Source organism: Emiliania huxleyi, assembly GCF_000372725.1.
Source record: "Emiliania huxleyi CCMP1516 unplaced genomic scaffold EMIHUscaffold_65, whole genome shotgun sequence".
In the NCBI taxonomy this organism is placed as follows: domain Eukaryota; phylum Haptophyta; order Isochrysidales; family Noelaerhabdaceae; genus Emiliania; species Emiliania huxleyi.
The window spans coordinates 521,954-545,230 of record NW_005197128.1 but is presented as its reverse complement, the minus strand read 5'-3'; the positions used below and the strand labels follow the sequence as shown (position 1 = coordinate 545,230).

The 23,277-nt window shown below is 67.3% G+C and overlaps 9 protein-coding genes across 9 annotated transcripts; 5 read left to right on the top strand and 4 right to left on the bottom strand.

The window, feature by feature from the left end:
• Nucleotides 1-1,281: 1,281 nt before the first annotated feature.
• On the top strand, nucleotides 1,282-2,157 carry EMIHUDRAFT_215528 (hypothetical protein; the record flags this gene model as incomplete). Its single annotated transcript, XM_005763094.1, has 1 exon — nucleotides 1,282-2,157. The coding sequence occupies one exon, from the start codon at nucleotides 1,282-1,284 to the stop codon at nucleotides 2,155-2,157; it is 876 nt and encodes a 291-aa protein (XP_005763151.1).
• Nucleotides 2,158-2,400: 243 nt separating this feature from the next.
• On the bottom strand, nucleotides 2,401-2,626 carry EMIHUDRAFT_215527 (hypothetical protein; the record flags this gene model as incomplete). The annotated part of the gene is made up of 2 exons (XM_005763093.1): nucleotides 2,401-2,424; nucleotides 2,498-2,626. The coding sequence occupies 2 exons, from the start codon at nucleotides 2,624-2,626 to the stop codon at nucleotides 2,401-2,403; spliced, it is 153 nt and encodes a 50-aa protein (XP_005763150.1).
• A 337-nt stretch (nucleotides 2,627-2,963) lies between these two features.
• On the bottom strand, nucleotides 2,964-3,626 carry EMIHUDRAFT_215526 (hypothetical protein; the record flags this gene model as incomplete). Its single annotated transcript, XM_005763092.1, has 1 exon — nucleotides 2,964-3,626. One exon carries the CDS (start codon nucleotides 3,624-3,626, stop codon nucleotides 2,964-2,966), a length of 663 nt encoding a protein of 220 aa, XP_005763149.1.
• A 1,315-nt stretch (nucleotides 3,627-4,941) lies between these two features.
• On the top strand, nucleotides 4,942-8,235 carry EMIHUDRAFT_105143 (hypothetical protein; the record flags this gene model as incomplete). The annotated part of the gene is made up of 4 exons (XM_005763091.1): nucleotides 4,942-5,140; nucleotides 5,973-6,144; nucleotides 6,868-7,840; nucleotides 7,903-8,235. The coding sequence occupies 4 exons, from the start codon at nucleotides 4,942-4,944 to the stop codon at nucleotides 8,233-8,235; spliced, it is 1,677 nt and encodes a 558-aa protein (XP_005763148.1).
• A 503-nt stretch (nucleotides 8,236-8,738) lies between these two features.
• On the bottom strand, nucleotides 8,739-10,733 carry EMIHUDRAFT_215522 (hypothetical protein; the record flags this gene model as incomplete). Its single annotated transcript, XM_005763090.1, has 5 exons — nucleotides 8,739-8,876; nucleotides 9,079-9,151; nucleotides 9,218-10,026; nucleotides 10,469-10,638; nucleotides 10,706-10,733. The coding sequence occupies 5 exons, from the start codon at nucleotides 10,731-10,733 to the stop codon at nucleotides 8,739-8,741; spliced, it is 1,218 nt and encodes a 405-aa protein (XP_005763147.1).
• A 2,598-nt stretch (nucleotides 10,734-13,331) lies between these two features.
• EMIHUDRAFT_215521 (hypothetical protein) lies at nucleotides 13,332-15,293 on the top strand (the record flags this gene model as incomplete). The annotated part of the gene is made up of 3 exons (XM_005763089.1): nucleotides 13,332-14,180; nucleotides 14,352-15,167; nucleotides 15,246-15,293. 3 exons carry the CDS (start codon nucleotides 13,332-13,334, stop codon nucleotides 15,291-15,293), a joined length of 1,713 nt encoding a protein of 570 aa, XP_005763146.1.
• Nucleotides 15,294-15,610: 317 nt separating this feature from the next.
• EMIHUDRAFT_49359 (acyl-CoA-binding protein) lies at nucleotides 15,611-15,829 on the top strand (the record flags this gene model as incomplete). Its single annotated transcript, XM_005763088.1, has 1 exon — nucleotides 15,611-15,829. A coding segment is annotated over one exon (219 nt), but the record flags the coding sequence as incomplete, so codon positions are not given.
• A 1,131-nt stretch (nucleotides 15,830-16,960) lies between these two features.
• On the top strand, nucleotides 16,961-21,055 carry EMIHUDRAFT_452640 (putative DNA ligase; the record flags this gene model as incomplete). Its single annotated transcript, XM_005763087.1, has 10 exons — nucleotides 16,961-18,079; nucleotides 18,372-18,515; nucleotides 18,589-18,740; nucleotides 18,827-18,952; nucleotides 19,158-19,378; nucleotides 19,458-19,593; nucleotides 19,783-19,949; nucleotides 20,107-20,173; nucleotides 20,345-20,604; nucleotides 20,797-21,055. Exons 1-10 carry the CDS (start codon nucleotides 17,368-17,370, stop codon nucleotides 21,053-21,055), a joined length of 2,244 nt encoding a protein of 747 aa, XP_005763144.1. The 5' UTR covers nucleotides 16,961-17,367.
• Nucleotides 21,056-21,312: 257 nt separating this feature from the next.
• Nucleotides 21,313-23,277, bottom strand: EMIHUDRAFT_215518 (hypothetical protein; the record flags this gene model as incomplete). The annotated part of the gene is made up of 1 exon (XM_005763086.1): nucleotides 21,313-23,277. The coding sequence occupies one exon, from the start codon at nucleotides 23,275-23,277 to the stop codon at nucleotides 21,313-21,315; it is 1,965 nt and encodes a 654-aa protein (XP_005763143.1).

Below are 23,277 nucleotides of genomic sequence, written 5' to 3'. Positions count from 1 at the left end.
TCGCCCTCCCTCGCTGGTGTGTGTGCTCATTCATGGACGGGCGACGGGGGGGGTTCATAACAAACACGCTACACGGTCCAGGATCGAGGTGCACGCCGCTGAGGACCCCAGAGGGTAGATCGAGCGGTGTCGTCCCCCCTCTCCATCATCTCTGCTGTTTGTCGCCAAGAGTTCGGGATGTACTACAAGTCCCCCGAGGCCCGAGATTGCACCGCTGGCGCAACCGGCCAACCCGGCCGGGCTCGATCGAGGCGACCACCGGCGAGCGAGGCGAGCACCGGAGCGGGGTCACCCACACACCCGCCGGAGGGGCACCCGCCGGACGGCGATGCCGATGGAGGACCTCGCCGGTGCGGTGGCCCACGGGGCGGCCGGCGCGGCGGCCACCGGAGCCGCCCGCGCGGGGACGGACGGCCGGCGCGGCGCCTGCTGGTGCGGGTGCGGCGACCGATCCCTGTGGCCTGGACGATTTCTTTCGCGGTATCCGCGGCGGGATATGGCGGGATATGCAATGGCGGGATACCGGGAGCGTGTACGGGGAGGTACCAGGAGATACACGTGGATGATGAGTGAGATACGCAGCCCCCAGGCAGGCCGGGGCCAGGCCGGGGCCGGAGCGCGAGAGGCCGGGGGCTGCTCCCTGCTCGGCGTGAGGAGCATGGTGAGGAGGCGGGCAGGATACGGCGGGATACGGACGGACGGCGGGATACGGCGGGATACGGCGGGATATGGCGGGATATGGCGGGATACGTTCCAGAAATGGATGGAGAGATACACGTCAAGATACCGCAAAGAAATCGTCCAGACTACGCGGGTGCCGGGCCCGCCGCTCGCCAGGCGATTGCCAACTTCGCTGCCGCGCTCTAGACTATCTAGATAGCACCAGCAGGTGCTGGCGTGGATGGAAGACGGCGGCCATCCGCGCGTATCTGTGTGTGCGTGTCGGTGTCTGCAGCCTCCTTCTCCTAGGACCTATCGCCTACCTACGACTTTAGCAGTAAGGCGGCCGGCGGTGGGGCGGGGGGTATGGTCCTGTCGGCTGGAAGCCTGGTCTGTCAGCAGGTACCAGGAAGCAGGGCGAGCTGATCTCGAGTGGGTGCGGTGTGGTTGGCCTGGGTTCCAACTAGCAACTTTTTGCGGGGTATGGTATGGTAGTCTCGCGGCCCAAAGGGTGGGGGGGCATGGTTCTGACCGCCCATCCCCGGTCTCCGGGAGGCTGGGTCTGTCAGCAGGCGGGGGGCGTACCATACCACACCCCGTAAAAGTCCGAACCCGCGCTCGATGGCTTCGAGAGCTACGACAAGCGCGGAGACGCGCGAGACGCCCAAGCGCCCTCGCGAGAGCTCTGACGCGGATCCGCCAAAGCGCCCTCGCGAGAGCTCTGACGCGGATCCGCCAAAGCGCCCTCGCGAGGCAGCGCCTGCAGCGCCTACGCCTCCTGCGGCGCCGAGCGACGAGATCATCGCCGCTGCGCCCAAACTTGCGGCGGCCATTCGGTCGGCGGCCAAGGCGGAGAGGGTCGCGGAGAAGGTCGCTTCGCTCTTCGAGGAGGGACTGGTCAAGCCGTTCAACGCCGGCGCCTTGTTTGGGGTGCTCTCTGCTGCCATCGAGGACCCGGCGCGCTGGCGCAAGCCGTCGAATCGGGGAGCCTTCCGCAAGCTGTTCAGCGCGGCGGCGTCCAGGCCAGTCCTCTTCTCGCTGCCGCAGCAGCAGCAGATCAAGGTGTGGAGGCTGCGCGTGGTGACGCAGATTGACCTCCTCTCCTCAGCTCCAGAAGGAGGCTTCCTCGAGGTTGCGACGCTGCTCCGTCGCCTCCCGTGCGACGACCCTGAGAACGAGCCTCGCTCGACTGCGCAGCCAGGCTACTCGCACCTCCTCTCGGGCGCTCGGACCGACTACCTGCCGGAGCGGACGCGCGGCGCGTGGTGCGACGCCCTCCTCGAGTGCCTCGACGTTGCCGTCTCGAGGTTCGCGGGGCCGAACCTGTGGGCACGCCCCGAGGTCAACACGCTCGTCAAACTGGCAGCGGAGCGCAGACGTTGTTTCACGCGACCGCAGCAGGAGGTGCTCGACGGCTGGGAGGGCCAGCGCCAGGCGCACCCTGCGACGCGGGCCCTGGATTACGCAAAGCACCTGCAAGATAAGCCCGTGCTCTGAGCCCGGGCGCTCACAATGCTGAATGCACTGCCGACTGCGGTGTCCGTGTGTGTGCATGCTAGGTACCGGTAGCGACTCGACACAATCCACGTAGATTCTGTTGAGATTTTCGTCGGCGTGTCGATAGACGATACGCCGCGTTACGCCGTGCGAAAGCGGGCCGGGGCCCGGGCGCGGCAAATCTCACAGATGCGTGAGTGAGAGTCGTCCCACTCGTATGCCGTAGTTCGCTTATACCGCGCCTCAGTTCTCACGAGCCACCACCACCTGCGCGCGATGCACGCGAAAACAGCACAACCGCCGCCGCCGCTCGAAGCGAGCGGAGCAGGAGGACGCCGACCGCCGCTGCAGCACCGAGCTTGCCGCCGGCGCCGACACAGACAGCCGACAGCGCCACCTGCGCCAAGCCCGCCAGCGCGGCGGCCCCGAGCAGCGAGCGAGTCGACTGGAGCTTGCCCGGCGCGGACATGGCGACGAAAGAGCCTGCGCAGCGGGGGCGGCGGCGGGGGGGGGGGGGTGGCGAGGGGAACGGGCGGGTCGGGTCGCTCTGCGCGGCGCGCGGTGCCCGCAAAAGCCGACGAGGCGAGGGCCTATGTGACGGGTCGTGTCACGCATGTCGCCGGACGGGTCAGTGTCGAGCGAAGACTTCACACCGCTTCCCACCGCGTCTGCGCCGAACAGGGCGGCCGCGCCGAGACCAACCACGGAGGCGGAAGCGACGGGTGTCGAGAGGCGAGAGGCGAGGGCATGTCGCCACGTCGCGGCGCTCGATCCCGACCGCGGCGACGCGAGCACAGGGCCGGCGCCTACTCGAGGAGCACGCCATCGACTGATTCGGTGCCCGTCGCCTCTCCAGACGACGCGATCACGGGGCAATCGCCGACGAGGAGGAGGAGCGCCAGCCGGCGTGCCCAGAGCCGAGTCGCGGCCGAGCCGAGCACAGTCGCACCGACGGTCCGCCACAGCCTCTCGGGCGCAGCGGCGGCAGCGGCCAGAGACGGCTGGTAGAGGAGGCCGGCCGCGCGGAGCTCTGCCGACGCCGCTATGCTCGCCAGGCCCGCCAGGGCAGCGACGGCGCCGAGGCGGCCGCCGTAGCCCTTGAGGACCCGCGTGTCGGAGGCGTCGAGTGCCACTAGCACCGCGGCTGCAGCGCCGCCGAGCGCCGCCGCGGCAAGTGCCGATGGAGCGACGACGCGCGAGCTCATGCCAGCAAAGGTGCCGCAGAAGGCGGCGGTCGCGAGTGGCGCTGGTAGCGCAGCGCCCGCTCCGAGGCCGACGAGGGATGAGGCGCTCACCGAGTCCAGCCCGCACGAGGTGGACAGGGACCAGGTGGCGGCTGCGGCCGCCGCTGAGCAGCCGACCCGACTGGCAGACTCACGCAGGTCGCCGCCAGGCACTCGCGCCGTCATCAGCGGTTGCCGTCGCAGCGTCGACGAAGCCGCAGTCGCAGTCGGGAGGAGGATCATCATGGCAGTGTTGCGCGATTAGAGAAAACACAAAACCACCGACGACACACAGGCCGTGGGGCGCCCGGCAGCGCCAGCGGAGTGGCGAGAGACCGGCTCCCGGATGATCCCGGCGGCGAAAGACTCGCTACGGCTTCGCGCACGAAATCTGAACGGCTGAAGTTCGCTGGTCAGGATCCTTCATCACTGCTCCAAGAAAAAAATCTCTCTCTCTGCTCCACCACCGGCAATGAGACCCGGCCCGGCCCGCGCGGAGTCTCTAGAGACTAGACACTAGTCCAGACAGAGAGAGAGAGAGAGACCCCGCGCGGAGAGGCGCAGAGCCAGCCAGAGCTGCAGAAACAAGCTTTCAGTGCCCACAAGTGTAGGCACTGGATTATCGTGCGCGCGGAGCGCGCTGGTGCTACCCGGACACACGCGCGGAGCGCGCTAGCTGGACACACGCGCGGAGCGCGCTAGCTAGACACACGCGCGGAGCACGCTTGCTAGATACCGCGCGGAGCGCGCTGGCACCTATGTGCGCGGAGCGCGCACCGCGGTACCGGTAGAGTCTAGACACATGAAGACAGTCTGTTGCAGTCAGTTGTGGCCACGCTGCTTCGAAGCTGGCCTGACGTCGTAGCACGCGTCTGGCAGACGCTGTGTCTCTGCCTTACTTCCGCGTCATGACCACACCCCGCTGCAGCGAAGCTCCAATGCCGCCCCTCTGTGCATGTGACCTGTCGTTGTGGTGAAAGCGGTCTTCCCAGTTGAGCCCGCCCCAGTTCTCGAGCGCACGGTTGATGAAGGGCACGGCGACGGCCGCATGTAGCGCCCAGAGACACCCTCGAGGACACGAGGAGACACCGCGCGCGGCGCGAGCGCGCCGCTGCAGTAGTGCAGAACACGCGCGGAGCGCGCCGCTGCACAGGCGTGGAGCGCCGCCACTTGAGATTGGGCCTGTGGGTGGGCCGAGTGGTTCCTAGCGTGTGAGTCAACTCTTAATATAGAAAAATTTACGTGTGCACCCCGTGCATTCGCCCCGCCTCTTCCCCAGCAAGCAGCATGCCGCGCGCAGAACACAACCACACTCAGTACAGGTAGAAGGCGCACACGCGCGTGTCATCGCGTGCATCGTGCGTGCTATGTGCTATGCCTGCGGCACGACACGCACACGCGCCAGCCAGCGGTGTCACGCACCAGGAGACATGCTAGCGGCGACGTACCATGCTTGACCGTCGGTGTGAGTGTATCGCGCTGTGGAGCGATTCAAAGTCCTCGGCACAGGCGCTGCCGTTCGCTGCTTCACTTCTTCTTCTCCTCTCCCGTCGAGTCGTCGATGTACGCTTGCTTCTCATCGCTCCACGTGCACCCCTTCGGAGGCCTGCCCCTGGGTTTGGCCCCCGGCTTCTTCTGGGCGGGCTTGGAATTCTTGCTGCCCAACGGGCGGCCGCGCTTCTTCTTCTCCACGCCGCTGTCCGTTGCAGCCGCCGCCTTCTTCGGCGGCGCTTTCTTCGCTGGCTTCGCCATCCCGACCGGTGAGCTTGAGCGCTCAAAGATCGGGTTGTCTAGGTTGTCTCTTTCTTTCTTTGGCCATCTCACAGCAGACTAGCACCACACTCCTCTCCTTAAAATCCCTGTGAGCTGTGTGGTGGCGGCGTGCCGTCCTCCCATCCCTCCCTTGGGCTGTATGTTTTCTTTCTTTCTTTAGACTGGCACGGACTAGCACCACAAAAGACACAGCAGACAACGGCCCCTTATGGGCCGTCGAAGAGGCCGTCATACTCCTCCGGCCTCGCCCCCCCTTCCCAACCCTCCCCTGGCTCAGGCTCCTCATCCTCGCGGCGCGCAGTGCGCACCCCGCCCCGCGAAGACGAGCCCTTCCGCCGGCGTGCCAAAAAGAAAGAAGACTCTGGGTCCGAAGCAGGTCTGTCCTCGACCCAGCCCTGGGTGGCCGTTTTTCTTTTTATCGTTCAACGTAGAAATTTATTTCTGTAGTGTAACTCACTCCCAAGATTAATTCTCGCGCACGTCTACTCTTGGCCGAGGAGAGCGGTCTGCCCCACCACAAATGCCAGCAGAGCTCAATACGGATGGATTGCCGACGGGCAAGCCTCATTGGCGCCCCCCTAAGCAGCCCGTCGATGCAAGTGGCTCGCGCGGCCACGGCCGCAACGACGCGTCGCCGGCGGCGCTCACTCGAGCCCGAGCCCTCCGCGACGGCAACGCCAGGTCGTCGCGTCCGCCCCGCCAGCACTTGAGCACGCCTCCCGCATACCGATGACTGCACTCGGCGTCCACCGGCGGGGGACAATGGAGGAGCGGTCAGCAGTCTCGACCTTCCGACCCGCCTCTGTCCTTCGTGCACAGGTACTAAGCACATCCTTCTCTCGCTGCTGGCTGTCCACACAGCCAGACCTAGACACCTGCCCACACATCGGATCATTGCCCCCTCTGTGCCCATCGCCCCACTGGCCCCTTCCCCACGGCCCTCGCTTCGCCCTGCACAGAGCCTCCCCGACGGAATGAAGAAACACCAGGGGTGAGAAACCACCCCGACCAAACCGACGGCGCGTCGGGGCCAGCGCTCTCAAATGCGCCCCAAACAGTCCTGCCATTCTCCACGCCGACCGCCGCCCAGCAGCCAGAGCTGGCAGAAGCCGACGTGGCCGACGTGCAGCCGATGCAGATCGACCCGCCGGGCTCCGGATGCAACCTCGCCGTCGCCCCCTGCTCCACCGCCGCTCCCGCCCACCACGCCGCCGTTGCATTCGTCCAGCCGGCTGCTCGGCGTTCTCCTCGGCTACGACGAAGCGATTGTGATGGTATCATTTCGCATGCTGACGTTCACGACCCGCCGGGCTCCAGTTGCAAAACCCCCGCTTCGCCGCCCGTCGCCAGGCCCGACGCACCAGCCGACCACGCCGCCGCTGCATCCGTCTCTTCCGCTGCCGCTTGCCCGGTCTTGGCCGTTGCTTTCCCTGCCACTTCGCCGCCCGTCGCCAGCCCTGCCGCACCCACTCCCTTCTCGGCCGCCATTGTTTCGCAAGCTGGTGGCGTGCAGCTGATCCACTCCGCGAGGTCAGCCACTGGGTACATGGGCGTGTGCGGCGTGTCAGGCGGGAGGTTCATGGCGCGCGTCACTCGCCAAGGCCAGAAGGTGAGCTTGGGCGTGTTCAAAACCGCGGTGGATGCCGCAGTCGCCTACGCCAAGCACATGCGCGAGCCGCCCAGCGTGCCCGCCGCACCACCCACCTCCGGACAGGCCCCAGCCCCGCCAGCCGGGGCCGCGCCCCTCGGCTCATCGCCCTCCGCAGCCCGCGCCGTCGCCGTCTGGCACCCACGTGTTTGAGGTGAGCGGCAAGAGGGTGCAGCACGGCCACGGCAGCGCCGCCGATGACAAGCGCCTCGCCAAGAATCTGGAGTGCCAGCGCGATACCACCTGCCCGCAGCCCGTGACGGAGGACTTCATCGACTTGCTGATCTCGCAGCAGCTCACCGCCGACGCGATCCAGCGCGAAGGCGAGCGTGCCGCCGCTGCGGCGTCGGCGCGGCACCCGCTCATGCAGCATCAGCCGGCGCCATCTCCGGCTGAGCTCGAGGCTGTGGCCGAGCGAGCGCGGACGGCGCTGCGCTTCGCCAAGATTGGCGTGCTGTCGCAGCGCGAGCGCCACGCCTTCAACCTGCTCCAGGCTCGCCTCTTTGCGCGTCACCATCGCCGGCCGCTCTTCTGGTGGAAGCAGCCGCTCGTGGGCGTCGCCGCCAGCTACCTCACCGAGACGGAGACCGAGCGGGCCTACCTCGAGGAGCGCGCCGGCCTATGCTTCCACTTTGTAGAGGGCGCGCCCGCGAGCATCACCTCCAACATCGAGACGGGGCGCGGTCTCGTCAACGGCTGCGACGCCGAGTTGCACTCGCTCACGCTCGCTGGAGACACCACACTCGACAACTGCCTCGCCAACACGGTGTGGAACGACCAGTACGGCATCTGGGAGGTGCAGATCGAGCCGCCGCTCTCCGTCAACGCGATCCCCGACGTGTCCGACGAGGCGCGACAGACGCTGCTGGCGCGTGGCGCGTCCCTCTTCGATGAGGAGCTCGTCGTGCCAGTGCTGGTTGGCAAGGCGTCGGCAACGTACGCGCCGACGAGCTCGTGGGCGGCGCGGGTGGGCGTGCCCAAGGAGCTGCGCATCAACAAGCACCAGATCGATCTGGCGTTCGCCGTGACAGACTACAAGGTGGAAGCCCAAGCCGTCGCGCCGCCCACATTAGCAACCAACCAAGCCAACCCTCCGTGCAGGTGCAAGGCAAGACGCTCGATTACTTCATCGTGAGCCTCGGCAAGCGCGGCGCCGGCGTCTACCCGAAGCTCAAGCTGGTCGACTTGCACGTGCTCGTCTCGCGAGTTCGCCTTGGTGCTCGCCTCTTCGTGATCGGCCTTAACCCCGACGACGTGGACCACCTGCGCCAGCTACGGCCGTCGGAGGTGCTGGGCATCTGGGAGCACGGCTACAACCAGATCACGGAGATGTGGGAGCCGGAGCTCGCGGCCGCCTACGCCGCGGAGCGCGTCGCATCGCGGCGGGCCGCCGAGGCCAAGGGCCGCAAGCGAAAGCGGCCCGCCGGCGCGTGACCGCACTTGGGGGCCGCGCCATTGCAGCTGCGTCATGATAGGTAGATAGAAAGCATGAAGCATGTGCATGACGTCATGATAGATGGATAGAAAGCATGAAGCATGTGCATGACGAAAGGTCTCCTATGCTAAAGGAATTTTACAACGTAGAGGACCAAAAAGAAACTACGTTGGACTCATGCGGAGCCTTTTATTTTACTCTCGAAGCAGGTGGGGGGACCCTGTGCCTGTCGTGATATTTTCTCTTTTTAATTATTTTGGTGGCTAACTGTCGCGAGCTGCTGGGCCACTCGAAAGAGCACGTAAAATTGGCAGGCAGCTGGCGCTCTGGTGCTGAACCGTGAACGCAGCAAAAACACATGGCAACAGATGGAGGTCGAACCGTGCCGGCCGGCGTGCCGTTCCAAGTCAACACGCCAACCGGCATCATGCAAGTCACAGCAGCCGACTACTCACACGCTCACCCCACCCGCGCGTCGCCTCGTGGACACACGTCACGGAGGTCACACATGGCGCCTGCCCTCCTCTCCGGCTGCAGCACTCCCCGCCCCGGCGACGACGCCTGCGATCGCCGCGGCCGCCTCCGTGACGAACCCCGCCGCCGCGTCGAGCTCGTCGCGGTCCGCACCGGCCAGCGCGGCCTCCGCCCCAAACGACTCGAGCGCGGCCGCCAGCGCGCCGCCGCGCGCCATGTCGGCTATGTCGGCGAGCCCGCCCGCCCAGCCGCGCCGGAGCGCCGCGGTGTCCGGCTCTGGCCCTGTCCGGCGCGGGGTGCTGGGGTGCTGAACAGGGAGCCGTGCGCTCTCGGGCGACGCTCGCGGGGCGACGGGAGGGGGGCGGTACACCTCCCGCCGCGGCGGCGAGGGCCGCTGCCGCCTGCGCCAGGTCCGGCTCCGGTGCCTCGGAGCGCAGCCGCCTGTTCACGAGCGGCGAGCGTGGAAGCGGCCGTCTGCGTGTGTAGGGGAGGTGCACCTGCGCCCACCGGAGGTACTTTTCCCGCGCCGCGCCTCGCAGCGGGTTGACGCACGAGTCGATCGCGCAGCAGGTGACGCCGCCGCCCTCCCGCCGCTCGAGCATGACGTTGGCGAGGTTGCCCTCATTGTCAAACAGCACCGGCAGGCGGTCAAAGTTGTTGAGCAGCACGTCGAATGCGGCCAGCCGCCCCAGCGCCTCGTACTCCGCCTCGCCGAGCGCCCCCCCTCCGCCCTGCAGCAGGGTCGGCCCTCGCACAAACTCAATCACAGCGATCGCCTCCGCGCGCTCCTCGCCCGCCTCGATCGCGACGCGCTTTTGCGCGCGCTCGGCCTGCCACTTGTCGCGCCACTCGTCCACCAGCTTGTCTGGGAGGCCCAGCTTGGCGACAATGGCAGGCTGCTCGAACATGGCCTGCATGCAGAGCCGCGGACACGCCCACGACCCGCCGCCCTCGAAGTAGGCTTTTCCGACGGCCGGCGCAATCTCGTCGTCGATCTCGGCCTGCGTGGCGTACCGCGCCAACGGCGCGCGGACCCGCGCCGCGCGCAAGAGGTGAGCGGCGAGCATCTCCATGTCCGGCCTCACCTTCTTGGCGTCAAACTGCTTGACGCAGACGGCGGATGCCGCGTCGCCCTCTCCCAGCTGGACAGCGAGCACGCCGCCGTTTGATCCGATGCCGCCCGCGATGTGTACGCATCGAGACGCCAGCGCCCACGGCAGCGGTGCCGCGATGTCAGAACGGCCAAGGTCGGCCCAATCTTCGTAGACAAAGGCCGTGCTCTGCCCTCCGGTCGGCGCCTCCACGACAGCCCACTTCTTGCGAGGCCGGGAGCCGTCTGGCGCGGGCGGCGGTGGCGGTGGCGGTGGTGGCGGTGGCGGTCTTGGCGGTGGAGGCGGTGGCGGCGGCGGCAGTGGCGGTGGTTGTGACATGAGGATTCGAGAGAAGGGGATGGAGGAGAAGGGGGCGAGCGCGGCCTAGAGCGGGCGTAGGACGGCCGTCGAGAATTTTCTTGAAAAAATATCACATTAACTCGGATCTCCGAGTAAACTGAAAAAACAGATTACGCGGGACCAGATTTCGACATTTTCTCCGTCGCAGTTTACTCGGGGCCAGCCCGAGTAAACTGAACGAAAACAGATTCGGGACCACATTTTGTCGACATTTTTTCCGTCGCCCCCCGCAAGGCGAGACACACCAGTTTACATGTACTCTGGGCCAGCCCGAGTAAACTGAACGAAAACAGATTCGGGAATTTACATTTTTTCCGTCGCAGTTTACTCGGGCCCGCTCATTCCCGCCGACCTCTCCCACGCCGCCGCTCTTGCCAAACGCAGGGAAGGCGGTCGGGTCGTTGAGGTCGAGAACCTTCTCTTTGATGCTCGTCCAGCTGGTGATGCTCGCGGATGTCGTGTGCTCCCGAGCCTGCTCTTTAGTGCGGTTTCACCGCGGTCCGAGGAGACCTATGGTCCGAGGAGACCTATGGTCCGAGGAGACCTATGGTTGCGGGAGACGGCTTGCGCATCCGCCCGTCGCGGCGGGTGGAGCGGGAGGCGGCCGACGCGTAGATCACGCTCTGTGTGTGCTGCTCGTTCGAGGGAGGGTTTCGTGTGATGTGTCTTCAAGTATCAAGATCGGCGGGCGGATCCGAGCTGAGATTTTTTTTAACGAAAGGCCAGCACATCAAAGAATTTTAGAAGAAACCTCTCACGGCACACACACACACACACACACACACACACTGGGCACGGGACTGAAATGGGGAAGGAAAACGAGCCGAGTAATCTGCGAGGAAAATTTGTTCGATCCGATTAATCTACAATCCTAAAGGGGACCTGTTCCTTTTTACCCATCTCCTAGTAGAGGTGTCCGTTTTATTTATTTATTTATTTACAATCATAAAATTTGTTCGATTCCGAGTAATCTGTGCTCGCCGAGTGATTTTCAAGGATGGGGGCGCACTACACGACGCGAAGTGGGTCAAGAAAGCCATAACGCGGCTGGTGCTCGTGGAAACTTTGGGTGGCATTGCGCCGCCCACCAAGCAGTTCCTCCACGTGTTCGAAACACAAGAGGCCGCCATTCGGGCCTCCCGGCCTGCCTGCTGCGGCGGCGCGGCCGGTTGAGGCCGGGCTCGGCCCGGCCCGCGACGGCTGGCCGCCGACGAGCGCGCTCGCGCTGCTCGTCAAAATGGCGGCGGTGGCGATTGCGGCGACGGTCGTTCAGTCGTACTCCCTCGTACAGCGCTCAGGCGCCTCTCGTCTGTTGTCGCATTTCGCACACGCGCGCGGCGCCGCGCGACCCGCGTCGCTCCGCGAGGGCATGAGCCTTCCGCGATTCGATCCCGCAGCCAAAAGCTGCTCGCTCGAACCGCGGCCGACTCTACCATCGCGGCCGCAGCTGTTGAGCTCTCCAGAAGACTGGTGCCTCATATGCTGCCTCCCTGCGGATGCTGGCTGAGCGAATGGCGCGGTTCACGCCTCGCACAACAGTGAGAGAGATGCGCTCTGCATGGTGGGACATAAAAGAGAGCGAGTACTTGGGCGAGTAGGCCGTGCGGTCAACGCTGCCGCGCGCGACTTTGCGCGCGAGGCGGCGCAGCTTGAGAACGGCGGTGGGCGAGAAGCCGCCGCCGAACGTCTCGTGGAGCAGCAGGTTGAAGTTGTTGCGCTTGACAAAGATCGCGTCGTGGTAGAAACCGCGATGCGCCTTGACGTAGCCGTGGCCGGTCTTGTGGGAGAAGGGTTGGCCGGGCTGCCCGCGCGCCTTGCAGCCCATGTTTAGGCGGCGGGCCTTCTCTTCGGTGTTGCCGAAGGCGTAGGAGTGGCCAACGGAGGCGGGCGTGCCGCCACTCGAGGCGTTGCCAACGCCCGGCGAAGAGGTCTTGAGGAGGGGCGTCCAGAGCTTGATTTCATTCACTTCATCACACCCCCCCGGTCCCGCAGCCCTGTTCACGCGCGCGCGAGACGTGCAGACAGGGTTGCCAGGTGAGAGCGAATGGCGCGGTTCACGCCTCGCACAACAGAGAGAGAGATGCGCTCTGCATGGTGGGACATAAAAGAGAACGAGTACTTGGGCGAGTAGGCCGTGCGGTCGACGCTGCCGGTGCCGCGCGCGACCTTGCGCGCGAGGCGGCGCAGTTTGAGAACGGCGGTGGGCGGGAAGCCGCCGCCGAACGTCTCGTGGAGCAGGCGAGCAGCAGGTTGAAGTTGTTGCGCTTGACAAAGATCGCGTCGTGGTAGAAACCGCGATGCGCCTTGACGTAGCCGTGGCCGGTCTTGTGGGAGAAGGGTTGGCCGGGCTGCCCGCGCGCCTTGCAGCCCATGTTTAGGCGGCGGGCCTTCTCTTCGGTGTTGCCGAAGGCGTAGGAGTGGCCAACGGAGGCGGGCGTGCCGCCACTCGAGGCGTTGCCAACGCCCGGCGAAGAGGTCTTGAGGAGGGGCGTCCAGAGCTTGATTTCATTCACTTCATCACACCCCCCCGGTCCCGCAGCCCTGTTCACGCGCGCGCGAGACGTGCAGACAGGGTTGCCAGGTGAGAGCGAATGGCGCGGTTCACGCCTCGCACAACAGAGAGAGAGATGCGCTCTGCATGGTGGGACATAAAAAAGAGAGCGAGTACAGGGCGAGTAGGCCGTGCGGTCAACGCTGCCGCGCGCGACTTTGCGCGCGAGGCGGCGCAGCTTGAGAACGGCGGTGGGTCTCGCAACCAAACCCAGTCAGTGAGTATATTGTAGAGACTGACCATGTGCACAATATCTCTCACTCTAGCTAAGCCAGGGGAGGCGATACCGGGGCCGTACAGCAGCTTGATGGTGCTTCGCCGGCGTGCGTCCCGGAGCGGTGCCGGACGGGGGCCCAGGGGAGGAACATGGAGGACAACGCCGACGCCGCTCTGATTCGACTTTTTACTTCAAACAAAGACAGTCGCACGCGCCGCAGCGCGGCGCGTGCGACTGTCAGGAGCGGATCCGTCAGTTAGTCGTGTTCACGCCGGGATGTGTCCTCCACAACCTGGGCAACCATTCAGATATCAGATATGCTCGGAGAGCTTGTGACTCTCACTCGACCGTCGCTGGCTAGCACTGGCTTCTATCGGCCTGTGTGCAAGACTGAAATCTGCGATGGCCAGCCGTTCGGTGATCTCGCTTCAGCACCTCAACGTCACGGTCGGCTCACCGCCACGCACGCTCGTGGCTGCACTCAGCCTCCGAATCCACGCCAACGAACGGTGGGCGGTGGTGGGTGCCAACGGAGCCGGCAAGACGGTCACGTCGTCGCTCTTTGCCCGACGAGTGATCGGCGGCGCAGATGCTAGCGCCGCTGCCGCGCTCGCCGTGCACGTGTCCTTCGACAGCCATCGCCGGCTTCTTCGCGACGAGCAGCGGGCCTTTCGCGAGAGCCGGTACGAGCAGAACGTGCACAAGCGGGCGACCCCTGCCTCGTTCCTCTTCCCGCACCTCGTCCCGGAGGACCCTGAGGGTGGCACTCGAGCGGCACGCACCCGATCCGGCTACAAGGGCTACCGCCCACCCCGCTCGCGCCTCTCGCCGCTGCCGGTCCGGCACGACGCTTCTCCTCGGGACGAGCCGCTGCTCGCTGCCCTCGAGGGCGCGACGTGCGGGGGCGCAGCGGGGTCGCTGCTCCGCTCGTTCAGCCTGCTCGAGGCGCGCCACCGGCCGCTGCACGTACTCTCCACCGGCCAGCTGCGCAAGGCGTTGCTCGCGTCGTGCCTTCTCGCGCCGCCGAAGCTGCTCCTCCTCGACGAGGCGCTCGACGGGCTGGATGCGCGCTCGCGGCGGGCCGCGCTGGAGGCGGTCCAGACCGTAACTACGCAGCACGACTGCGCGCTCGTCATGGTCGCACACCGCACAGTCGACCTTCCTCCCAGCCCCACCCACGCGCTGCTGCTCGGCCTGGGAGACGACGGCACGGGCTGGCAAGCGGGGACCTGGGACGCCCTCCGCTCGGACGTGCAGCGCTTTCTTGATGCGAGCGACGCGCCGCTGCCGCCGCTGCCGCTGCCGCCGCCGCCGCCGCTGCCGCCGCCGCCGCCGCCGCCGCCGCTCCCGCCGCCGCCGCCGCCACCAGGGCGGCCGCAGCCGCCGCCGCCAGGGCGCAACGCCGCGCCAGCACTCGTCGAGTTTCGCGACGTGACGATCCGGTACGACGCGGCGTCGACCGTCTTTGCGCCGCCGCTCAACTGGACGGTTCGCGAAGGTGAGAATTGGGCGGTCGTGGGCGGGAACGGGACGGGCAAGACGACGCTCGTCGACCTGATCAGCGGTGAGAACGTGCTCGGGTACACGCAGGACATCTCCCTCTTCGGACGGCGCAAGGGGAGTGGCGAGTCGGTCTGGTCCATCAAGGAGCAGCTCGGTGTCATCTCGACGGCGAGTCACATGAGCTACAGCGACTTTGCGGACCCGGAGGTGGTGGCGCTCGCGCGGGCCAACGGCTTTGCGCGCAGCAGCGGTTGTGTGACCACCTGGGAGGTTGTGGCCTCGGGATTCTTCGACTCGGTTGGCGCCTACAAGGAGCTCTCACTCTCGCAGCGCGAGGCGGCGCGGGGCTGGATCGACTGCTTCGGGCTCGCCGACCTCGTGGCTCCGCCGCCGGCGCATGGAGGAGGCAACCTCGCCTATCTCGACGCGTCGCACCCGCCGGAGTACGTCGCGGCAGCGAGGCGCGCGGCGGAGCTCCTCCGCCCCTCGCAGGCGGCGGCGGCGGGGCGCGACTTCTTCCGGCTCTCGTTTGGGCAGCAGAAGCTGGTACTCCTCTGCCGCGCGGTGGTGAAGCGGCCGCGGCTGCTCCTCCTCGACGAGCCGACGCACGGCCTCTCCTCCGCCAACCGCCACCGCCTGCTCGGCATGCTCAGCACGCTCGCCGCCGACCCGAGCATTGCGCTCGTGCTGGTGACGCACCGGCAGGACGAGATCGAACAGCTGGGCTTTGGCAACGTGCTCCGCCTGGAGGCGGCGGGGGCGGAGAGAGAGAGAGAGAGAGATTTGTGTTCGGGGGCGGTGGGGGAGGAGCAGGAGGAGAGGAAAGACGCACGAGGCGGAGAATTAGTCCAAGGTGGGTGAACTTGGAGCACTTGAAGTGCAGTCACATCAAACACAACCCCTCAACCTCAAAAGAAAAAGAAAGAAAACGGACAAGCGTCAACCTCACACCATCGCCAAAAAAAGGGGTTCTTTCCTGTGTTAGTGCCAGTGCGCGCCAGTCCCCTGCATGTAAAATTCTTTCCTCCACAACAAACACGGCCGCCGGCATGAGCCCTCTGCTGCCGCTTCGGCAGCTCGCTGCCGGACTGCATTCGCTGCTCGCGCGGCTGCTGCCGTGGCTAGCCGCCGCGGTGGCGTCCGCGCCTCCTGACCGCACGCTGCGGGCGAAGCCTCCGTCCTCGGACTTTGAGGCGGCGGCGGCCACGCTCCAGTCGGTGAAGCGGCGGCTTCCCGTCGCGACGCAGCTGCAGCTCTACGCGCTTTACAAGCAGTCGACGCAGGGCGACGCGCCCTCGGATGCGCCGTCGTCGCTGCACGTCACGGCCAGCGCCAAGTGGACCGCCTGGGACGCGCTGCGGGGCTGTGAGGCGGCACGTGCGAGGCAGCAGTATGTCGCTGCCGTCAGTGCAGTCGTGACGTCCGCGGACGCGGCCAAGGCCAGGGCCAGGGCGCGCGCGTTGAGCGGCGTCGACGACGGGCTCGGCGGGCTCGGCGACGACAGCGACGACGGGCTTGCAGGGCTTGGCGATCCGCAGGACGCTATCGCGGACGCTGTCGGCTCCATCGGAGGGCCTGGCGCGGTCTCGTGCCTCGCGGGGAACCAGGAGGAGGAGGAGGAGGCCCCGGCGGCGGAGGGAAGCGGCGCCGCGCTGCATGCCGCTGCACGAGCCGGCAACCTCGCCGCGTGCGAGTCGCTCCTCTCGCAGGGCGTGGCGCCGGACGCCGCCGACGGCGAGGGGCACACGGCGCTGCACTGGGCGGCGGACGCCGGGCGCGGCGAGGTGGCGCTGGCGCTGCTCGAGCGCGGCGCCGACCCGAGCGCGCGCAACTGCGACGGCTCGACGCCGCTGCACATGGCGTGCGCCGCGTCGCACACCGAGGTGGCGCTGCTGCTCTGCCGGCGCGGCGCCGACTGCACGGCCGCCGACCTTGACGGCGACACGCCGCTCGGTTTCGCGGACGCGAGCCTGGCAGCGGAGCTCGCCAGGCAAGGCTACGGGCCGGGCGAGTGACTTGAGAATGCGATGTTTTTCTCTTGCGTCCTGGTACTTTTGGACTCCGCTCACAAAACACACCGGCACACACCTGCGGCTCCCGGCGGTGCGCGCGCTGCGGCACACTCAACCCCCGCGCCGCGCCGCGCCTCTATCCACCCTTGTCTTTGAGCGGTGTGCTGGGGTCCCGGGGTCCCCGTGCGCCGTGGCCTGTTTCTTGGAGCACTTGTCTGTCCTCTTTCTTTTCGTGACGCGTTGACAACCGTTGTTGTTGATGAAGTTACTCGTAACACTTGAAGTGAACACAGCCGAGCACCGTCGCACCGATTCCTGTGCTAGTGGGGACGATCCAATTCTTTTGGGGCAGTTCTTTTCGTGTGCAAATTCTTTTTCGCACGATACGACACGACACTGAAAGAAAGAAAGAAAACACACATCCAAGGGAGGGATAGAAAGAAAGAAAACAGACCCCCTAAATTTAAATTCTTTTTCCGCGACCAGCGGAAAAACGAGCAATGAATGGCTTCCTGATGCACACCGTGCGCGGGGACGCTGAGGGTGGGCTGGCCGCCAGGTACAGGTTCACGCTCCAGCCAGTCCTCCCTCCCAGCCTGCGCGCCATCGGGATTGGCGCTGCGGGTTCTGGTGCCATCACACTCGGCCGCGACAGCGCCACTGCTGCTCATGCGACCGGCATCTTCAACAAGAAGGTGTCGAGGCGGCTGTTTTCACTGCACCCGGTCGACGGTGCTCCACCTCAAATAGAGCTGCTCGGCAGCTCTGCGCAGCTCCGCGTGCTTCGCGAGGGGCAAGACTTGCACGCCTCGACCACCCAGCGCGTCGACCTGCTGGCGGGAGACCTCCTCCGAGTCCTCGTGGAGGATGAGGTTATCGCGGCGTGGCGGCTCGAGGAGGCAGAGGCGGTGGCGGCAGCTCCCATGCCTGACACCGAGGCGAGCGAGGAGGACAAGGTGGCGGCGATCGCGGCAGCTCCTGTCCCAGTGCCTGACGCCGAGGTGGGCGAGGAGGCAGAGGCGGCAGCTGGGCCGGAGAATGTGAGCGACGACGCGTCTTACGTCTCGCTGCGCGCGATGCTGGGCGAGCGGCCGTCAGAGGCGCTGCTGCGGACACTGCTGGCCGAGGCCGGAGGCGACGTGTCGACTGCGGCGAACACCTTCTTCGACGCCGGCGAGCACGGCCGCATCCCGAGCGCCAAGAGGCAGTGCACCCTCTCCGCCTTTTTTGGCGGCCGCCGCGAGAGCGCTACTTCCTCCGCCGCCGCGGTGGCACCCGCGCCGCCCCTCGCCTCGCCAGAGCGCAAGCGCGGCTCGGCGCCAATCGACCTGACTGGCGCCTCGCCCTCTTCCCTCCCGATGGCCGCCGCCCCGTCGCCTGCTCGCGATCTAACTCCGGCCGTGGCCGCGCCTGCGACTCACGGGCCCTCTGCGCTGCCACCACCGCCCTCTGAGGCAGAGCCGCCGCCGACCTGCCGCACGGAGCTGACCGAGGCCCTCCACCTCTACTCGCCTGGCGCGGCGGGGTGGCCGTCGGCCGCGCCGGTGCCGTACTCGCACATCGCCGCCGCCCTCGACGCGGTCTCGGCGACGCGCTCGCGCCTCACGAAGGAGCTGGTGCTGACCAACTTCTTCCGCAAACCCAGCTAGATGCGGAATCCACCTCTCTCTGTCTCTGCTCTCGCACGGACGCCACCGCAAGGACGCCGCGTTCAGAGCGCAGATCCGCCGCGTCTGCGCGATCTCCTCGCTACACGCGCACGTCTCGGGGGCTGAGGCGGGGGTGGAGCACCACGCAGCACCCCATCCACGCAGCACCCGCGGGACCGGCCCCAAACGCCATGCTGGGGGCGACGCTCGCACTCTCCGCCTCCGCACAGCGCGACTCCCCACCGCCCTCTGCACTGCTGCCGCACACCTTAAGGTAGGCGCGTGCCTCGCGCTAGACGCGTCGCCCGGCTGCCTCGAGGCGTGCTGCTACCTGCTCAGCCCCGCCAAGGACGCGCAGTCGGGCGGACACCGCCTCCGGCCCGACTGGTCCACCGACGCGCGCCCGCTCGGCCTGTCGCACGGTCGCAGCCAAAAGCGAGGACGTGGCGGGAGAGGGAGATCGCCCGAGATGAGCCGAGATGAGCCGAGAGATAGGCGCGATCACAAGCGCCATCCTCGAGGCGACCAACGCGCCGCGCGCAGAGTACTCCGCCGCGTACGCAAAACTGCGCGACTCGGGCGACGCCGCGCTCGCGGTGCGGGACGGGCACGCCGGCAGCGGCCGCCAGACGTTCCTGAAGAGGCCGGTGCCCAACTCGGCGCGCGGCGTCCTTCGGAGAAGCTCGAGAGGAGCCGAGGTTCGGCGAGACTAGCCGAGCCTCCCCCAAGTCAGGCGCGCGGCATCCTCGAGAAGCTCCGCGGCCTCGCGACGCTCGGCGGCGCCGGCGTCGAGAAGGCAAAGGCGACGAGGCTCAGCCACATGCTCCGCGCCGCCGCCGGCAGCGAGATCAAGTGGCTGGTGCGCACCCCTGTGACGGGGTCGATCCGGTGCCGAGGTCAGGACTCGATCCACTCCGCAGGTGCGCACCTTTGTGCCCCACATGGCGTGCGGCATCTCCCTCGAGGCGTCCGTCCTGCCGGCGCTCGCGGCCGCCAGCCTGATGCACGCGCATGCGGCGGCGGCCGCGCCGCTGCCGCCTGCCGCCGCCGTCCAGCGCATGCAGGACGCCATCCGCGGTGCGTATTCGCTACGGCCGGACGTGAGCGTCCTTGTCGAGGCGCTGCGGCTTGCGGACGCGCCGCGCGCGCCCGAGCCGCTCGCCGCCTTTCGAGGCGCGCTCTCCGCCGCGTGCTCGCTCGCGCCCGGGGTGCCGTCGCAGCCCATGCTCGCCAGCCTAGATGCTGAACTTGGGCCTGGCGTCTACTGGCAAGCACTCGGGCGGCAGTCCCTTGTCGTAGTCCTGCACCCCCCCCCCCCCTCCTCGCGTTCCCCCCCCCGGAGTCTCCAGCATTCCATACCCCAGGCTCGCCAGGCCCTGCTCCTCCATCGCCGACGCGCTCAAGCTCCTGCGCGGTCCGGGTGGCGGGCCGGCGGCCTTTGCGGCGGAGCACAAGTATGACGGACAGCGCGCGCAGCTCCACCGCGCCCCGTGCGGCAGCGTGCGCATCTTCTCGCGCAAGCTCGACGACATGACGAGCAAGTACCCCGACGTCGTCGCCGCGCTGCAGCGCAGCGCGCGCTCCAGCCGGCCCTTCGTCGCCGACGCCGAGATTGTGCCGCTCAAGGCCGCCGCGCCGCCGGGCGCCGCCGCCGCGGCCGTCGACGAGGCGGCGGCGGCAGATTCGGAGGCGGGCGCCCCGGGAGCTCCCGCGCTGGGCACGTTCCAATCGCTCTCGACGCGCAAGCGCAAGGGCGTCACCACCGGCAACGCCGCCGCGGCCTCGGTTCCGGTCTGCCTCTTCCTCTTCGACCTCCTCCTTCTCGGCGATGAGTCGCTCCTCGCACGGCCGCTGCGGTGCTCCCCAGCCCTCCCCCCCTTCCCTCTCTCGCTCGCTGCCTTGTCGTCGCGTGCCTCCCCACAGCCTTCTCTGGTCTCGACCCTCCTCCCCTCCCGCCGCTCCCTCACCGCCACTCCCTCACCACAAATTCCTCTCCCACCCACCGCTTGTCAGCGCGCGCCGCGACGCGCTCCGCGCCGAGTTTGCACCGATCGAGAGCGCCGTCAGCTTCGCCGCCAGCGTCGACCTGTGCATCGGCGCTGCCACGGTCGCGCCGGCGGCGGGCGATGAGGGCGAGGGCGTGGTGGGCGGCGGCGAGGCGGGCGGTGGCGAGATGGACGACGGCAGTGGCGCGATCGCTGCGGCGCTGCGTCTGGCGGTGGCGGAGGGGTGCGAGGGCCTGATGCTCAAGCGGCTGGACGCGGCGTACGAGCCGAGCTGGGGCACGCGCCGCTCGGACGGGTGGGTCAAGTGCAAGAAGGATTACATCGACGGAATGGGGGACTCGCTCGACCTCGTGCCGATTGGCGGGTGGCGCGGGCAGGGACGCAAGAAGAGGTGGGTCTCCCCGTGGCTGATGGCGACCTACGACGCGGCGAGCGGCACCTACGGTTCGGTGTGCCGCGTGATGAGCGGCTTCAGCGACGCCTTTTACAGGGAAAACACGATCAAGTACTTCGGCAGCGAGATCGGCATCGACGGCGACGACGGCGCGGGGGCGGCGGCGGGCGAGGGGGAGGGGGAGGATGACGACGAGGACGGCGGAGAGGCGGAGGGTGACGAGGAGGAGCTGGGCGAGGAGGAGGAGGGAGATGGCGGCGGCGGCGGCGGCGGCGGCGGCTCGTCCCTACTTCGCGGCTCGAGGCCGGCGGACGTCGAGACAGGCGAGCGCGCGCAGTACTGGTTCACGCCGTGCGAGGTGTGGGAGGTGCGCGGGGCCGACTTTACCATCTCGCCCGTGCACATGGCTGCTGCTGGCCTCGTGCACCCGACGCGTGGCCTCTCGATGCGTTTCCCGCGCTTTGTGCGCAAGCGTCCCGACAAGCGCTTGAGCGACGCGACGACGCCGGAGCAGCTTGCCGGCCTCTACCGCAAGCAGACACAGGGCCAGGCGGAGGACTGAGCATTCGTGCTCGGTGACCGGCTCCTTTTTACCCATCTCCACTTCTAGTGAGGTCCGTTTTTACTTATGACGGTGCGTCCCATGCACCTCGAGTACGTCAGTGCATATGCAAAGCTAGAACACAACAGCGCGCGCGGGGAAAACGCGGAGCCAACAAACACTGTGAACACTGCCCACTGCGGGGCGCACACACGAGTGGTGCTGGTGGCGCGAACAGCGCGAGAGAGAGCGGACGGGGGGCGAATACTCCACACTTTTCACGCGCAAGCTGCATGTCTCGTCGCCCCCCCGTCTCCAATCGCGACAAGAACGGCCAGTCGTACCACCGCCCACGAGCCGACCGCCCTGTCGGCTCCGCTGAGGCCTCCGCTCGCCTCTCGGCGCAGCTCCTCAGCCCCGCTCGCCGCTGCGCTCCCGTCGCCGCCCCCTCGCCCCACGCCGTCGCCAGCGGCCGCCCGGTCGAGCAGCTCCACCACGGCGTGATGGCCCGACCTGGCGGCCCATGCCGCGGGCGTGCGGCCGCGAGAGCAGCGCGCGGTCGGAGAGGCTCCCGCGCGGAGGAGGCGCGCGACCACCCCGTGGTGGCCTCGCAGGGCGGCGATGTGGAGGGGTTGCATGTTGTACGGGTGTCTGTCGGAGTTTGCGTCGGCGCCTGACTTGAGCAGCAAGTCGATCGCGAGCAGGTGGCCGGTGTAGGCGGCGCGGTGGATGGCAGCGCATCTCGACGAGTAGGCCATGTACTCGAGCAGCGCGCGGCGCTGCCGTGGGACGAGGCGGAGGGTGCCGAGCTTCACCATCAGATCAGTGGCGCGGAAGACTCGGCGAAGCCCGGGCGAAGTTGCGGGCCCGACAAAGTCGACGTCGCCTCCTGCGGTGGACAGCGTCTCGCGCAGCGTGGCGACGTCTCCCACGGTGGTGAGGGCGAGCGAAGCGGTGGATTTGCCGTCCCACGAGACCTCGACTAGCTCTGGGTACTCCCGTGAGAGGTGCTGGATCGCAGACGCGCCGCCGTACATGACAGCGTAAACAAAGGGCCTGCCGCCAAACCTGCAGCCGACCCGCCCCAGGGAGGGGTCGTGCGCAAGCAGGGCATCGATGTTGCCGACGTTCCCTCCCATAGCCGCAAAGTGGAGCGACGAGAGGCGCATTCCGTCGGTCGTGCGTGAAGGGTCGGCGCCTCGCGCCAAGAGAAGCTTTACCAGGTCCGGACGATCACGGATGATGCACGCAACGTGCAGCACCGTCATCCCCTTGATCAGCCCCTCGAAGCGCACGTCGTTGTCCCTGACGGCGGACTCCACGTCGGCACCCTTGTCCAAGAGCACGGTCGCGATGTCCGCCCGGCCGGCGAGGACTGCGCAGTGCAGGGGCGAGGTTTGGCCGCTGTCAAGCGCGTGCTTGAAGCGATACTCCGCAAGGAAGTCGTCGAGGCTGGCTGGCAGCGTGGGCTGTAGGCCCGTCGAGTCGAGGACTTTGCCCGTGACCGCGCGCAGCCTGCGGTAGAAAGTGAGGTCGCCCTCCTTGAGCGCCTGCCTCTCTCGCCTCGCGATCAGCGAGAGAATCACGGGGCCCAGCGACGTCCGGTCTCGCTCGTCGGTGAAGGCGCCCGTTGCGACTCCGCAAGTGACCCAGCCCCGCGTCAGCACGCCGCCCGACCCCCACATCGGGACTGCGGAAGAGGACTCGATGGTGATGAGCGCCCTCGGCTTTGGAGCGAGGGCATTGGACAGCATCTCCATGCGGCACCAGCCTCGCCCGAGCCAAGCGTGGAGGTCCCGAGGCGATCCGTCCGTCCGGTGCTTCCACGCCCCGGCAAGGACGAGAAAGTGGGTGCAGCGCGCAATGTACGAGGGGATGGAGGCGATGGCCTTGCTCCGCCGGCTGACTTGCGTGGCGCGCTGCGGTACGCAGCAAAAGTCGAGCCAGACGAACCCGCCCCGCAGCTTGTGGAGCTTGTGCCGGAGGCCGGTGAGGTTGGACAACGCTAGCGTCCAGTGCGGGTGGGCCTCGAGCTGGCCCGCCTGCACCTGCAGCAGCACACTGCGAAGCAGCGCGATCTTCTCTCCGTCGGGGTCTGGGTGATCCGCGCCGAGCCAGGTGTGCGAAATGAAGGCGGTTTGCATGCCCTTCTTCCACTCCACCAACAGCCCGGCGAAGCACAGCTCCTCGAACGACGGGATGCCGTCGAATTGCAGCAGCGTGGATATCGGGACCACCATCAT